The sequence below is a fragment of the Podarcis gaigeae genome, assembly GCF_964106915.1.
Source record: "Podarcis gaigeae genome assembly, chromosome: 2".
Lineage (NCBI taxonomy): Eukaryota > Metazoa > Chordata > Lepidosauria > Squamata > Lacertidae > Podarcis > Podarcis gaigeae.
Genome location: NC_139679.1, coordinates 95,145,318 through 95,162,046, shown reverse-complemented (window position 1 = coordinate 95,162,046; position 16,729 = coordinate 95,145,318). Strand labels below are relative to the sequence as shown.

The 16,729-nt window shown below is 40.6% G+C and overlaps 1 protein-coding gene and 1 long non-coding RNA gene across 8 annotated transcripts in view; both read left to right on the top strand.

Moving 5' to 3' along the window:
• The window catches only part of CHL1 (cell adhesion molecule L1 like), a 223,229-nt gene that overhangs the window by 123,801 nt on the left and 82,699 nt on the right, over positions 1 to 16,729 (top strand). For all 7 annotated transcript variants that reach the window (XM_083723259.1, XM_083723255.1, XM_083723261.1 and 4 more), the window contains one exon: positions 14,245 to 14,426. In XM_083723259.1, coding sequence (XP_083579385.1) covers positions 14,336 to 14,426 — 91 coding nt within the window. In that variant the 5' untranslated portion in view covers positions 14,245 to 14,335. The remainder of the gene's footprint in view (positions 1 to 14,244; positions 14,427 to 16,729) is intronic.
• LOC310838183 overlaps positions 1 to 16,729 on the top strand; it is a 196,218-nt gene that overhangs the window by 96,790 nt on the left and 82,699 nt on the right. The window lies entirely within an intron of this gene.

The following is a 16,729-nucleotide window of genomic DNA, read 5'->3' as shown; positions in this document are numbered from 1 at the left end:
ACAGAGATGGAAAACAGCATCGCTTAAAAACAGCACGGAATGTGGGAGGTGAAATAGTTTGCTTTACAGCTCTTGGCCCTAGGAAGATATATTGGTACCTTGCCACTATTGCTACATTTTAGTTGGCACAAATGACAGTGGTGGTGCATGCCATCAAGGTCTGAATGGCCCCAGTTTGCTAAAAAAGACAAGTTATGGTAGGCTGGATAATCAGAAGAAAGAACAAGTATGTTTGTTTTATGCCAAACAATGATGGGTGACTGTGAAAGGGAGGCATAGTCACTTCCATGGGCTGTGATGAAATGTTTAATCAAAAGGTTAGTGAAATAGTAGCTTCAACATGTGCAATTCTGTACATCCCAGGATGCCCATTTCAACACTTAAATGAAGTTATAAAGCAGCCTAGTCTTATTATCAAAGTGAGTCTCATTCCTCAAACACCAAAATATTTAGAAACTAGGAAATTAGTATATGTTCATAAGGTTGTGATGTCAGAGTACTGTCACCTAAGACAATTGACATACAAACTATAGCTAATCACAAACATGAAGTGTGTAGCAACTTGTACAAGGTTTAGAAAATACTATACCGTACAGTATCAATTTTTCTAAAGATAGGATGCAGATTCCCCACCCCTTCCCATATGAAGGCAAATAAATTGCATCACAAGCCCTTGATTTACAGGTTTTAATTATTATATTTAAAGAGATAAAACTACTCATTATTTTACTATCCTATCCAATTTTGCCACCTGGTCTCCAATTTGCTTGACTAAAACACGCAAGTCAGAGAAGCTATTTTTTGAAAGGACATCTGGCTTCTCAGTTGGATTGCCATTCAGACCAGTGTATGACTTAAATATCAGAATATTTAGAGGCATGAAATGAGGGCCAGGACACACACCAAACAGTCACCATGTTGAGCTGAGAACACCTTAAATGGCTTCCCATGCTGGCTGGCTCTGTGCAGCAAGCTGTTCCTGTGCAATTGTTCCCATGCAGGCTGGGCAGTTTTCTCCACATCATCAGAAATGTGTGTGTGTGTGTGTGTTTTCTTAAAAAAAGAAAAGGGTTTGCACTGCTGGGATGGGGGATATTTATATGTTTACTAAATTTATATCTTGACCTTCCTCCTAAATGAGCCCAAGCCAGCAAACACTTCTGCAATAAATAAAAAAAATACAGTTAAAAAGTGTAATAAAAACAGTGCTATTTTTCTAGAAAAAGGGGTGCTGGAACTCACAATGAATGCCTCCCTTGTTCTCTTATAACAGCAATGGCACCCACCTGAGAGGTGCCAGAACTGAGTTCTGATGAGTTCTTGCTGGGGGGGGAGCCCTGAAACTTTTTCACAGGCACTGCTCGAGTGTTGTTGCATTGATCTAAAGTCCATTTCAGAAGAAAAGAACCAAGCTATAATGAGACTGTACAGTACTGCACTTGCTTGCCACAGCAGAACAGAGGCACTGGCAGCAAGAGTAGAAGTGATGGATAACTTGAGGTCCAGAATGCAAGGTCTAATAATGCTGGATGGCTTCTGGAAGGAAAAAAAAGATCTAAGGGGGAAAAAAGCTTGTGAAATATAGAGGGTTGGCCCCATTGCTCTTAACACTGGCACTATTAAAAAAGACTCAGCTTTCTACATCTCATTGATCTTGTAGGATCACGTGTGAATGGGATTATTGACTAGCTCCCATCATAATCAAACTCAGACCTACACTGTCAAATGTAGTGACTGTTGTAATTTAGAGACACTTCCTTAGAAGGGGTCGAAGTTTAGAAAGGATTTCTGGAGAAAGGTGAAGCCAGAGCAGGGTTAAAGAAGAGCTACTTTCAAACCTGTTAGTTGTAATTTCATGCTTAGTAAAAACTGTTTGGTGTGATCTTCATGAGAGTGAACCCCTGACTTAATACAACAAGTATATGGAAGCACCTCTGCAAAGGTCAGTGTTCCCCAAAAGAGGTCCACCTCACCCTCTGAGAACAGTGATTTATTACTGAAGCATTTGATTTCAAATTTTCTCTGTCCTAAAATTGTGCTGTCCCCATTTCCTGTTGTGGCTCGTCAAGATCATATCTTGATGGATGCCTTGATTGACTGGAATTGATTTTAGACCTTCCCTTAAAGCATATCAATCCTTCTCCGTTCTGCTTTCAGTGGGGATGAATAAACTGTATCCTTGCTTCAGGAAGCTACTCTGTCCACCATATTGCACTCCTGCTGTGCCCATCAGTTTAACGCTAACCCCAAGCAAGAAAGAAGAGGAAATTAGCAGCCACCAGAGGCAGAAATGACTAGATATGCCAACAAATGGGGAGTATGCCTGAGAGATACAGTCCAAGCTGAAGGAGAATGGTTGCTTTGGAAAATGCTGCATTCATTGGCACTGTTGGTAAAGCAAGTGAAATTGCAGCACAAGTTTGAATGGGTGAGGAGAGGAAGGTGATTATTCATGGCAACCTGTGAGGGAAATAAAATATAAAGAGTTGAATGAAAGTTGAACAGGGTTTTTCTAGGCAAGATCTAAGAGCCCACAGAATTGCCGCACAAGTGAGGTTCTGAATAAGTCATATTTGTTGATTTAATAGGGGATAATCCAAAGCTTGTGGTATATTTTGCTGGACTGCTGCCTGCCATTCTGATCATTCAAAGTCAACTTTGAATTCAGGACTGCCAGTGGCAAAATTTCCCCCTGTTGTCACGTCCCACTTTTTTCATGATCTAGGTCTGTAAGGTTGTACTTGTGGTGGTATTATTCTCTAAAAAAAAACCACAACTTTAATTGAACATTACAAACAAACAACGCAACCACAGAGAGTTATTTCATTTATCCACCAGTGTAATATCATGAGCACTCTGCTCACATGCATGTGAAAATTCATATTATCACAAGGAGTCTTGTGCATTAGCGCTTCTTCCACATAGGAGCTTGAGAGATTGGGGGATATAGAGTTTGTTAAGCTTTGTTTATGAAGTAGAGGAAAGCAAGCCAAAGCGCTGTGGCTTGTTGTTTGCTTGCAAATCACAGTCTGTTTTTTTTAAAATTATGGTTTGCTGTGCATCTCTAAACAGAACATCTTTCTTTAATTATGGTTTGTTTGGCCATCCCATTCCAGAACCTCACCAAGCTGCAAAGACATGAGGCAAAAACATCTGGAAAGCAATAGATTCTTTGCAGAAACAAGCCATGAATTGTTTGCTCATCTGTGAGATGGTTTGTGGTCAATTGAACAAATCATGCCTTAACATTATGTGTGGATAATGCAATAGTTTGAATGAGGTGGGGTAGGAAAAGTACTTTGGATATCAACAAATCCTGTTTTGCTTTTGAAAACTAAGGCCATACCCACCAGAGCTCTGTTTAATTCAGTTTTTGTCATCTCAGCACAATGTAGCAGTGCATACACTTTGCTACTGGTCACACAGAACAGCGACCACATATCTCACACTTATTGTGCAATATTCAGCATATTTAATTTCTGAAATTAGAAAATTATTTTAGACGGTTTATCTGGCCATTTCATTTATCTGGCAGCCCTGAAGCTCTAATTTCTAATTGCCAATGACTTTTATGTAGCAACCTTTTAACATGGCAAATTAAATCTGTATTTAGCTAAAGTAAAGGTCATCTGTAGCATTAACTATTGCCAAACTTGCACAAATCCAATTATATTATTTTTTGTTTGCTGCACTGTATAAAAACTTACAAGATCTAGATTTGAGAGCATTGTTTTTTTATGGGCACGGGCACAGCAAAGAGACAAATATCTTAGAAGGCTGTATTTAGTGGTACAATGTAATTTAGTTTTCTTGCAGCAAAACTGTAATCTGAGATTTTGGCTTGTCATGCTGTTAGAATTTATGAGCTATTTTTAATACAGCAATTACATGTGGTGAAAATTGCTCAGGAGCTTTAGGAGATAAATTGAATTTTAATATTTTCTATCCTGTTTGGTTGTCCAATTTTTTTATGATGTATTCCAGGAAAAGGTAATGTACAATACTGGAATCAAGAATGACATGGCTCCTTTATAAACTGGTATATTTTGTGGAAATGGCAAGCTGCAAGCAAAGGGCATCTCATTAAACAAAGAAATGAGCTGTCCTCAAAGCAATCAGTATTTACTATTAGTCAAAGGGTACAGTAAATAATGAATTGTAGGTGAGGATTTATGGGTAATTATCCACAGTGAATTCAAATTATTTGCTTTTTAAAAAACCTTGAGCTGAGGAAATGGGGGAACACAGCAAAGAAAGAGTGATACATTCGCTGCATCTCTAATATTGCCTTCGTAAGAAAGAAAAAACATTTTTACTGGAATTGGTGACCTTTTGTTGATTTAATGCCACAGGGTCTTCTTTCCTGGGCAGCCTAACTTATACAAACAGCTTCATAAAACTGCACAAAGGGCTCACCAGCCGTTCTATATTCTACATTCACTGTTGTAGAGACATTTAGAGGTTAGGGGCATCAGTGGGGCACTAGAAGTATGCATGGGCATCAGGCTTTGAAAAGCTCGTATCACTGGATCAAACTCGTCAATTTTGTTGAATTAATTAAACTAAATATTTTTAATTGAATTTCCAGTGAAAGCGCAATTAAATTTTTAGTGTTTTGAGTTTTATTGTGTCATTATCTTCCATAGTGGGTTGTGCAAACCACTATTCAGAATGCTATTTATGGGGTATGTTATTGGGGCTGAGTTTATTGAACCAAGCAGGTGGTGGTCTAAAACCATTTGGGAACCATTTCCTTAAAGCTTCTCCTTTCCACCTCATGCAGCTACTCAGCTCACTCTTCATCTTCCCAAGCCATTTCTCTCTCTTTATTCTGCAGTCCCACTTTGCACCCGTTTTTACCTTCACCCCCATGTTCATTCTTCCTTCTTTTGTGCCATGCATCCTTCTGCGTCTCCCTTCTCCCACACATTGCAACTACTATGCTCACTATCCCTCTTCTACCCAACTATGAATCCACCATCCCCTCCTATTATTCTGAACCTTTCACACCCTTGCTTTCATCTTCAAACCCATTCCCATGCCTCCTGCTCCCTTCTTTTTTGCACCCCCATTTTCACCTCTGCTCCCTTTCCCCCTACCTTCCTCCTTACATTTCTCAACTCTCTCTTGCATACAGATCAGACCCATTTCCATGCCTCATCTTCTCTCCTATTGGGTAATCCCCTTCACAACACACCATTATCACCGCCGCCCATTTCCCCCCCATCTTCTCCTTTGTCCAACTCTCCCTTGCACATGGTCCTGGATCCATGTTTTAGGTGGCTCTTGGGCCTTGAATACATCCACTTTCTTCTTGTCACCATCATAAGTGTTCATTCGCTTGTCCTTTTCTTCCTAGCCTAGTTTGCACCACCAGATGGAGGAAGCAAACAGGTATGCTTATCGTCCTTCCTTTTGGTATTTGCTTATAGGCTCCATAAAGGCCATTGAGCAGGTAACAACAGCAAGGAATAGTAGCAGCAGTTACTGGAATCTAGCAGTTGGCAGCAGGACCCCTTCCATGGCTTGGGCCTTAGCAGGAGCCCAACAAAGCTATTCCCTGACTCTAGCCTTGTATGCATTGATAATCAAAGTGGTGACTTTCTTCCCATCTAGCTACCCACGTATTAATGGCAAGTGTAGAAAGTTTGGGGGAAAGCGCTGACAGACTTGACTTCCCTTTTATTTTGTTGAGCTCTTAAACTAAGTAGCTTCCTGAAGATCAAAACAATTGGAGTAAAGGGCACATTTAAAATGTCTCTAGAACTGTTGAAAAATGTCACAACATTGCAATTTTCCTGCTATGCATGGAGGCAGAATGTTCCATGTTGTTTGATGTCATGCTGCCACTTTAAGTACACTAAATACTCAGATACACGTAGCTGAAACCCATATTTGGAACAATACTAACATTTCTGCTGTTTGGGTATGATTGTGCGTGGGGCTTTTTTTGGTGGTGGTGGGATGTGGGGGAAGGTATTTCCCAATATTTCGGCCATTTTACCTCCATATTGAGTCTTTTCCGGGCCTTAGCTTCCATTGGTGATAACCACCTTGGGTGTAATTTGATTGAATGTTAAGAAGGATGCTTGATCATAAATAATTGGCACCACTAAACTAGATTGAAATTAGATGATAAGTGAGATTAAGGAAAAGACAAATCCTTTGGGAGAACAATTAGATCATATTTAAATGAGTGGATATAAGATTGAAAACAAGATGATAATTTGCTTGGAAAAACTTTTTAACAATGTAAGTGGGAGCGGGAGACGTGAGGAAGTCCAAATGAGTTATGGAATTTTGCGTATGACATAAGCATTGTTGTTTGTTATTTATGCTTTTTTCTTATAAAAATCCTTAATAAATATTTATATATAAAAAAAAGATAACCACCTTGGGGTCTTATTTTCCAACAAGTCTTTATATTTTATCCAGACATTGAACACTGCTTTCCTGACAATATGGTTCTTGAAAGCCTTATGAATTTTAACCTTGTCATACCACAAATATGCATGCCATCCAAAAACGTTGTTAAATCCTTCCAAATCTAAAACATCAGTGTTTTCAAGAAGCAGCCAATCTTTCAACCAGCAGAAAGCTGCTGATTCATAGTACAGCTTTAAGTCTGGCAGGGCAAAGCCCCCTCTTTCTTTAGCATCAGTTGGTATCTTAAACTTAATTCTGGGCTTTTTGCCCTGCCAGACAAATTTGGAGATATCTCTTTGCCACCTCCCAAAACACTCCATTTTATCCACAATCTGTAAAGTCTGAAATAAAAACAACATCTTTGGCAATACATTCATCTTTATAGCAGCAATTCGTCCTGACAAGGAAAGTTTAAATCTTGACCAAACTTCTAAATCCCTTTTTAATTTCAGACCAACACTTTTCATAGTTATCCTTAAATAGACTCATATTCTTCGCTGTTATGTTTACCCCTAGGTATCTTACTTTTTTAACCACATTTAACTCTGTCTCTTTCTGAAACCTTTCTGATTCTAAAGGTGTCAATTTTTTTTTCAAAACCTTGGTTTTCTGCTTGTTAAGTTTAAATCCCGCCACCAGACCAAACTCCTGAATCAATTGTAATACCCTTTTCGTACTAGACTCTGGCTCCTGTAGGGTCAAAACTAGGTCATCTGCAAATGCTTTAAGTTTATACTGTTTCGCTCCGACCTGAATTCCTTCCACCAACCGGTCTCCTCTAATCATGTTCAAGAGCACCTCCAGGACCGAAATAAATAGCAAAGGGGAAATAGGGCAACCTTGTCGTGTTCCTTTTTCAATTTTGAACTCTTCCGTCACCACATTGTTTACTATCAATTTAGCCTTTTGTTCTGAATAAATTGCCTCTATCCCATTCTCAAACCCCCGTCGCACTCCCATCCCTTCCAAATTTTTCTTCATAAACTTCCATGAGATGTTATCAAAGGCCTTCTCCGCGTCTATAAATATTAACACTGCTTTTGTATTAATATTTGTTTGCAAAAGCTGCAAAATGTCAATAATATTCCTTGTATTAGCAAACAAATGTCTACCTGGGAGAAAGCCTGCCTGGTCCTTATGAATTACTTCATTTAAAACTTTTTTAAATCTACTTGCTAAAATGTCTGCAAATATTTTGTAATCCACATTTAGGAGGGAGATGGGGCGGTAATTCTTAAGTTGTGTCTTTTCAGTTTCTAGTTTGGGTATCAATGTGATGAAAGCTTCTTTCCACGACTCCGGTGCCTTCTTCCCCTCCATGATTTCATTGCAAACCTCCATTAATGGATGTATCAAATAGTCTTTCAATGTCTTATAGTATTTGGAGGTAAGCCCATCTGGCCCTGGAGATTTGCCCAGTTGCATATTCTGAATGGCTTCTTCAATCTCTTGTTGTGTTATTTTATAGTTCAGGATTGTTCTATTTTCCTGAGACAGCCTTGGTAGACCATTCTTTATCAAAAATTGTTCTATCTCCACCTCATTTTGTGGCCCTTGTGTATATAATTGTTTAAAGTATCCCTGGAAACACTTTCTGATCTCCACTGGGTTCTGAATATTTCTTCCTTCAATCTCTAAATTTGTGACCGTATTCAATTTTTGTCTCTTTTTCAGCTGCCATGCTAACAGCTTTCCACATTTATTTGCCGATTCAAAAGATCTTTGTTTCATTAGCTTAACTTTCCATTCCACTTCCTGATTTATCAATTTAGAATATTGTGCTTGGTGGAGTTTAATTTCTCTTAAAATCTCCTTTGACTTCGGTCTCGATCTTAACTTCTTCTCACATTCTTTAATTTTCTCCAGGATCTTATCTTTTTTCTCGTTCTGTGCTCTTTTCTTTATGTTGTTCTGTTGTATCAGAAACCCCCTCTTAACCGCTTTATTTGCGTCCCAGACGGTTCTTTTTTCCACCGTAGTGTTCAAATTTATCTCAAAGTAGTCCTTCAAAGCTTTTTGGGCCTTTTTGGTAATCTCCTGATCTCTGAACAAATTGTCATTCATCTTCCATCTGAAGGAGCCGGTTGGAGTTAGTCTCATATCCATCTTTACAGCATTATGGTCGGAGCAGGTCTTTGGGCAGATTTCCACTTTTTTTGTCTTAGGTGCCAGACCTCTAGTTATCCATATTTGGTCGATTCTTGTCCATGTCAGTTGGGCTTCAGAAAAAAATGTTCCTTCTCTTCCCAGGGGGTTCTTTGTTCTCCAAATGTCAATCAAGTCCATGTTGTCAGTCAGTTCAAAAAATGTTTTAGGTAGTCTGCTATCTTTTGTCACATTTTGGCTATATGACTTATCCATGTTGGTTGACGCCACCCCATTCATGTCTCCCATCATAATGATGTTGTCATAATTCAAGTAGTCCAGCATTATCTCATGCAGCTTCTTGTAAAATTCCGATTTCCCCTCATTTGGCGCATAAATTCCTAATATCAAAAACATTTCTCCTTGGTTTTGAATCTTAATTGCTAAAATCCTTCCTTGTTCATCTTTAAATAAAAATTTTGGTGACAGGCTCTCCTTTGCATATATCACCACTCCTCTTTTCTTGACTCGGTCCGAAGAAATAAATTCTTGGCCTAATCTTTTGTTTATTAACACTTTTCTGTGGAGCCTGGTCACATGTGTTTCTTGCAAGCAAATAATGTCCAATTGTTCTTTTTTCAATATATGAAATATTCTTCTCCTTTTTTCCGGAGAATTGGCGCCATTAATGTTCCAACTCAGAAGTTGCAGAGACATCCTGGACAAATCTGTTATTCCTCTTGTGGTGGTATCTTTTTCTCCTGGTCTTCAGACCCCAAAGGTGTAGGTGTAGGTGTAGGTGCAGGCGAGGGTCCAGACCCTGAAGGTCTTTCGATCCCTTTCTGAAGGTCCTCTCCGTAGGTACTCAGAAATTTTACTTTATCCTCGGCTGTTTTGATTTTCACTTTCTTCCCTCTAAATGTGAAAGATAATCCTTGGGGAAATTCCCACCTATAAATGATTGAGTTGCTCCTCAACAGTTTTGCTAGTTCAGTATAGGTGGATCTAAGGTCCAAAAGTTGTTTTGGGATGTCTTTATAAATCTCTGCTCTTCTATCCGAAATTTCAAGTGACTTATCGTGATGTAGACCTAATATTTTATCCCTTTCCTCCTTAGTTCTCAAAGTAATCAAGCAGTCTCTGGGCCTATCTTTCCTTGTTAGTTTCCAAGTCTGAAAGCAGTCACAATTTTAAAGTCCTTTTCTTTCTCCAAAGGCCAAAACTTGGAAAATTCCTTTGTCGGAAACTCAATTAAGTTCCCTTGTTCAAGTTCTGGTATAGACCTCAATCTCAAATTATTTTCCCGAGCCCGTAGTTCAATCATAGACAGATAGGCCTGTTGTTCTCCAACCTGCTTGTGCAATGGTTTTACCTCCTGCCTCAGTTCTTCAGTTTTTTGATTAGCTTCCTCTGCCAATTTCTGATTTTCTGCGGTGGCTTCAAATAATTTGCCAATTGATTGTGCATTCAAGGTGACTTGTTCAGTTAATTTATTAACACTGGCTGTATTTTGATCAATCTTTGCCGTTTGCTCATCCGCTTTTTTGTCTAGAGCTTCCAGTTTTTCAAATATTTTGTCTAATACCGAAGCAGATCCTCCTGCTGCCATATCCTCTAACAAAGGTTGCTCAGTTCCTTCTTCCACTTCCAAAACAGCAGGGACAGATGATCTACGCGGCTGTGAAGTTAAAGTCAGAGTTGTTTGTTTTGCTTTCGCTTTAGCCGCTCTTGTTGATCTCCCAGTGCCACTCATTCCAGTTCTGTCTACTGGTCAAGGTCAGACTGAGTATGTTCCCATGGGAAACCACCAGCCCAGAGGGTAAACAGCCAAATAGAAGGAAAGGGGAAAAAAAGCAAAGTCACATGCAATTGTAAATCCAAAATCCTCTAGAGGGAGCCCAATTATGTTTTGAGGGTGGAAATCAAATTGTTAAAGTCAATTGTTTTAAAACTCCAAACTTTTCCAAATTCCAATGTTTCTAAAACAATGTCCATGCAGCCTTTAGTTTCCGAAGAACCTTCAGTTTCCCTGTAGTTAGCAGAGTTGGTCTTAAAAGCATAACAATGTCTCAGCAAGTGCCAGAGAAAATGATTCAATATAACAGTTCCAATAGCACTCAGCTTGTAGCAGCACAAAGCAACAAAGTGTCAAAATTTGCAATCTGACAGTTCTGTTAAATAGGCAGTCCGACTGCCTGGGTTTCTCTGTAGATTTGTAATTCCAGCAGAAAAGGTAAAGCACAGTTCATATTAAGAAATGAATCACTCAAAGAGTTAAGTCCTAAGTCTCCTTAAACACAGCTCCGATAGATGTATAGATTGATTGCCTTTTAGTGTCTCTTCAAAGGCTCCAAACATCAAAGTCCTTTGCTTTGAGTCTTAAGCAGAGACGAGAGACGGACTTCCTGATTGTGTCTCCCGCTTTTAGCCGAATTAGCAGTGATTTAGCCTCCAAATCTTTCTTTCTTTTCTTACTCACGGGTTGTTGTTTTCAAATCGGATGTTCCCAGGAAAAAAGGTCAGCGCTCACCGACAGCAGCTACGCGGCTTCACTCCACAGAAAGAGTGATCGACTCACAGCACCGCGCCAACCCTTCCACGCTCCGAGACCCCTTACGGGGTCTCTTCTGCGTTTCGGGGGGCGCTTCTGGTGCCTGCCAAGTCCCACGGCCACAGGCTTTCGCTGCCTGTGGTTTTCCAACGTGGGTCTCCGCTTCGCCGTAGCGGACGACCCGTTTCTGCTGAGCTCCCCCTTCACAATTAGAAGAAGGCAGCCATTGTCGTTTGCGCCGCCTCCGGAAGTCGAAACTGTTCTTAACCTGAGGAACCACTTTAGCTAATGGGGCCTCCCACTGCCACTGCGCCACCGCCACACAATTTCTGTTCTCATCCTGAAGCAAAGTTCTTAACCCGAGGTACTATTTCTGAGTTAGTGGAGTTTGTAACCTGAAGTGTCTGTAACCTGAGGTACCACTGTAGTAGTATTGGACTAGGACCTGGGAGACCAGGGTTCAAATTCCCACTCACTGGGGCCAGTCACTGCCTCTCAGCTTAATATACCTCATGGGGTTCTTTTGAGGACAAAATGGTGAATTGAAGAACCATGTACACCATCTTGAGCTCCTTGGAGGAAAACGGTATTTAAATGGAGGAATAAGAATAAATAATTCTTCCAAAAGTTAGCACTGCAGGGCAGCTGCTGGCTGCCCACACTTTTGAACAGCAGCTGCTAGCTCAGGCTATGTGAGAAGCACAAGACATTTAAGAGCATATGAGCACAGGTACAATCTTAACTTTTGCTTGCACAGCAGGAACATGACTAGTTGCACCCGCATAAGGTGGCAAAGGAATGCATTGCCTGTGACACTGCATTTCATTGGGTATGGATGGGCTGGCCCAGATAGACACCAGCTGCTAATGAGGGGACTGTTTGGCCATTCCCTGTGTTGCCTGGTTACTGCAGCTGCCTGTGACTCTATAGTGGGCATATGGAGCCCTGTGTCCCTCTAAATTTGTTGGACTCCAGTTCCCATCACCCCTGACCATTAGCTATGCTGGTTGTTGCTGGTGGGATGGAGTTCAACAGCATCTGGAGGTTCACAATTTCCTCATTCCTGATGTATAGATCCATAATAACTTGCCCAAGCCTATCTAATAAGCACAATGGCTGGAAGATGGTGTACATTCAGGTCCAAAAAATATGTGCGTATGCTTATACTGTGATCTAGTTTGAATCTGCTCTGGTTCAAATCCCATCTCATTTTCAGCTTTGATTTTTACCGTAGGGAGAGGGGTGGTGGGAGGGAGCCTCTGAATATGAAATTCCATCAAAGCCCCACTCATTTAATTCTGGCATTGAGTCAAAAAACTGCTGAGATCTCCATAATTTCTACCCAGTTATAAACCAATGGCCTGTAACACCCTCCCAATAATTGCTGGTCAGCCAGCTGTTTCTTGCTGTCTCTCTGGGGCTTTATAAGTGTCACTTTCTGGCTGCCTGCCTTCTTCCTCTGAATGATAAAAGCAAAAGGTAAGTCTGCTTCTCTCTAGTTCAAATTGTGCTCCAGAAAAATTTCTGCTCGGATAAATGGGCACCAAACCTTCCATTAGGATAGCCGCTGACTGCCAGGCCAAGACTTCTCTTTCCTTATCTTGGGGTATTTTTCTCCTAACAGCACTTTTAAATGCCGATAGTTTTTTATTATTGTTTAGTAACATTTGTATTCTGCTTTTCTTCCAAAGAGCACAGGGTAGTTAATGGCTTCTTGCCTGCTCTCATTTTATCCTTACAACAAACCTCTAAAGTAGGTTAGGTGGAGACTGAGTGAGTTTATGGGTGAACTTCACGACTGAGGCAAATTTTACTGGTGCAGGTGGGACACCCATAAAAAACAACAACTGTCAAGCAATGATTCTTTCTTACGGCACTGAATATTTAGCAGAGAGACCAACAAAAAGCCACAGTATTCCCCTACCCCACCCCCGTAAGCCTGCATCTTATTTTGAAACATTTTTTAAAGGTTTAGCAAGAGATGTTAAACAGGAATGGTTGGCCGGGGAGGTGCAGTACTGCACACCTGGCCTCCTGAAAGCAGCAGGTAGTGATAAAGAAAGCCAGTGTGGTGTAGTGGTTAAGAGCAGTGGATTCATAATCTGGTGAACCGGGTTCGCATCTCTGTTCCTCCACATGCAGCTGCTGGATGACCTTGGACTAGTCACACTTCTCTGAAGTCTTTTAGCCTCACTCACCTCACAGAGTATTTGTTGTTGGGGAGGAAGGGAAAGGAGATTGTTAGCCGCTTTGAGACTCCTTAGGGTAGTGATAAAGCGGGATATGAAATCCAAACTCTTCTTCTTCATCATCATCATGGTCACTTAGGAGGAGGGAGAAGGTGGTGGCTGGGAGGTTGGAGTTGTGCAGCCACATTGGCAGTAATGCCGGATTGGTTTCCCTCTCTGCCACCCACTCCTGCTGTTAAAGGGTTATTGGAGTTTTGACATTTGCTTCCTCTGTTGGCAGCAAGTTTGATGTTTTGGCTTTTTGCTGCCTTGCCCTTATTATGGGGCACATTATAAGGTCTGAAAGCACATGGGGTCTGAAGGCACCTTGCTGAAGTTAAGCAAGTCTGGGTGCTGGTCTGGTCAGTGGCTGGATGGGAGGCATGCTTTGGGTTCCACGGTGGAAGAAAGTGGGATACAATTGTAGGAAGTATTCATAGTCATTGATATATCTATATCTGGAGTTGTATTGTGGGTGAGTGTAGGGGACCCAGAGCTTCTTAATACAGTGGTTTCAGCAACGAAATGAGGCAAACTTTCCTGCCTGAACAGCACGACTGAAAGATGTTGAAAATATGAGCTATGAAAAATCTTATTTATGATCCCTATGTTCTTCTTTAGATTCTTTGTAATTGCTTACCAAATTGCATTTAATTGAGAAAAAAATGAATGGAAACTATTACAAATGAGGCAAAAAAATTAGCCACTTTTTCATGTATGCAAGCAAAAAAAAAAAGTAATTAGATTTCTGTGGTGTAATTGATTTTGTTAAGCCCCCCCCCCCCTTTCTGAATGTGGGATCAGAAGTGGAGGGAGAATAAATTAGAATGTGTATGTTACTATGATTTATGTTTCAGCTTATAAATCTTGACTATTTCTTCATTTTCCTAACAAAATTAGAGCTGATGCCTTGAATTTATTTATGTGGCTTTCTCTCTGTGCTGCCATTTTCAGGCTTCGCTCTCCAGGAGTGTTTTAAACGGAACAAGAGGAGAACTGCAAGGCACTTTTCAATCTGTTTGGACACCCTGTTTACAGAAGAGAGATGGAGATGCCATCAAACACAAAAGGGGCCGCTGTGTGCCTGCTTCTCTTTGTATTAAGTTTGGCAGCGGCCATTGAAATCCCTCTTTCTGGTAAGTTGTAGCTATTTACTGAATGTTCTCCTGCAGGAGAACAGATTAAATCGTCCAAATGTGCTGTTTCCATTTTGAGCTTTGTTATGCTCCAGTGTGGCCTCTGGGGAATTTGTATGCGATAGAAATGCAAGTTTTGATTTCTTCTCTCGATTGGTTCATGCAGTGCAGTAAACAGGTGCAAACAGCTCATTGTTGGTTACAGTGGTCACTTATGCAGCACCAGAAGAATAAGAGGGCAAAGGAGCACACAGATTTGCAATATTCATATGTGTGGATGCAGCTTTAGAAGTAATTGCTGAAATTTAAATAGAAATTTCACCCTAGTGAGATTGCCCAGGTGGCTTGTGGGCCTGCTTTTGAGGTGCTATATGTGATGGACAACTATGAAGACATTTCCCAATGTGAGGAATTGTTGCAGCATTTAGGATTTTTTTAATTTAGAGAAAATGTGAGTAAGAGGTGACATGGTAGAAGGCAGAAGTTTATAAAATAATACACGATGAGAAGAAAGGGGATAGAGAAAAAGCCTTTCTACCTCTCTTGCTACACTGGAACTTGTGAACATTCATTGAAGCTGAATGTTGGAAGATCCAGGACTTCTTCATGCAGTGCAGAGTTAAACTATGGAACTTGTTCCCACAGGAGGCAACGCTGGCCACCAACTTCAATGGCTTTAAAAGAGGGTTAGGCAGAGGACTAGGCTATCAACAATGACTAGGTTCTACCATTTCTGTCAGAGGCATTGTGCATCTGAAGATCATTTGTTAGGAATCGCAGGTGGGGATTCCTGTTGTGCTTATGGCCACTGTGAGAACGTTATGCTGGACCAGATGGGTCGTTGGCCTGATCCAGCAAACTCTTCCTATATTCTTAAGAACCCACTTACAATTGGCTTGGCATCCCAGTGAAACATAGAACCCAAGGTGACTATATCAGTGCCAGACATTAATTATATAACCCAGTGGTTGAAAAATCACCCCAGAAAATATTGCTAAATAAATTTATGCATGTTTTGGTCTTGGGAATCTCTCCGGGCCTTCTTATGCCACCTCCACTTTGCAAAGATAAGGGTTTTTACTGTTTGTGGAGATGAGAAACAAGAACAAAGAGGCGTGGGGAGAGGAGAGTTTTGACACCCTTTTCAGAGGGTAGCTGGACGGGCCTAAATGGGCTCCATTTTTTAGTGTTTGGTCTTGTGAGTTTCCATGTTCTTTACATTTTTGAACCCTCTCAGTTCAAGTATTCTCCTCATCACTATGAATGAGTCTGTCAGTGCCCAATAGTGGACCATTCCAAGATCCCCTTAAGACAGTAATCGGTGATGAGTTGGTAGAGTAGATCTCAGGGTAAGAACTTCAAACCAAAATTTAGGAGGTGAATTGTTAGAAAGAACTCTTTCTGCAGTTTACCATGTTTTGTTGATGCCTCATAATGTCCACCAGCATACCATGCAGCTCTCATCTGTTTCTACCCACAATGCACCTGCACATTGTGACCCAATTATGTACATATGTGGCCAAATTAACCCAATCAATGTACTGCAACCTGAGCAACCAACCAATCAACCTACCAACCAGAGAAGGCAAAACAAACCACACCCCTTGGCCAATCAGGCAAAAGCACCAAAAGTTCCTCTTGGATTCTCACTGGGACCACCTAACCCTACCCTGCTACATGTGAGGTGGACGGGCAGGTTTCTGTCTTCCAAACGACTGCTGAAGGGAGGCATGCATGCTTTCATTTAATGCTTCAATATACTTCTCCATCCATGGGGTCCTTGCTAGCAAACACCTCATATCAGCCTCATGCCTCATCTTAAAAGAGTGGTGGCAAAGCTCATAAGTTGTGGAGTACTTTTTTATTTTGATACACAATGCCATAACTAGATAAGAGTACACACTTGCAATCTACTTTGAACATGAAAAGACTGAGATTAAGAAAGTGCAACCCCATTTTAATTGAAAACAGATTTAGCATTTTTTTTTTAAATGAATTAATTCCTTTGGTCTCCATTCACTAAGAGAATGAATTACTTCTTCAGATCATATTGAAATTTGCTGATAAATCACATAATTGGAATTCTGGTCTACCTGTTCCCAGACTATTTGACTTTTCTCTGACCCTACATTTCCATTTGATTCTTAATTTCTGTTAATGAAGCTTTTCATTGTTTTAATAAACATGAATTATATTTGGCTATAAACAAGCTGGGCAAAGCATGGCGGCGTTGGAGATGTAGAAGACGAGATACCATATGGTGCAGCAAGATACCACATTTCATGAGAGCACCGAGTTTTCTG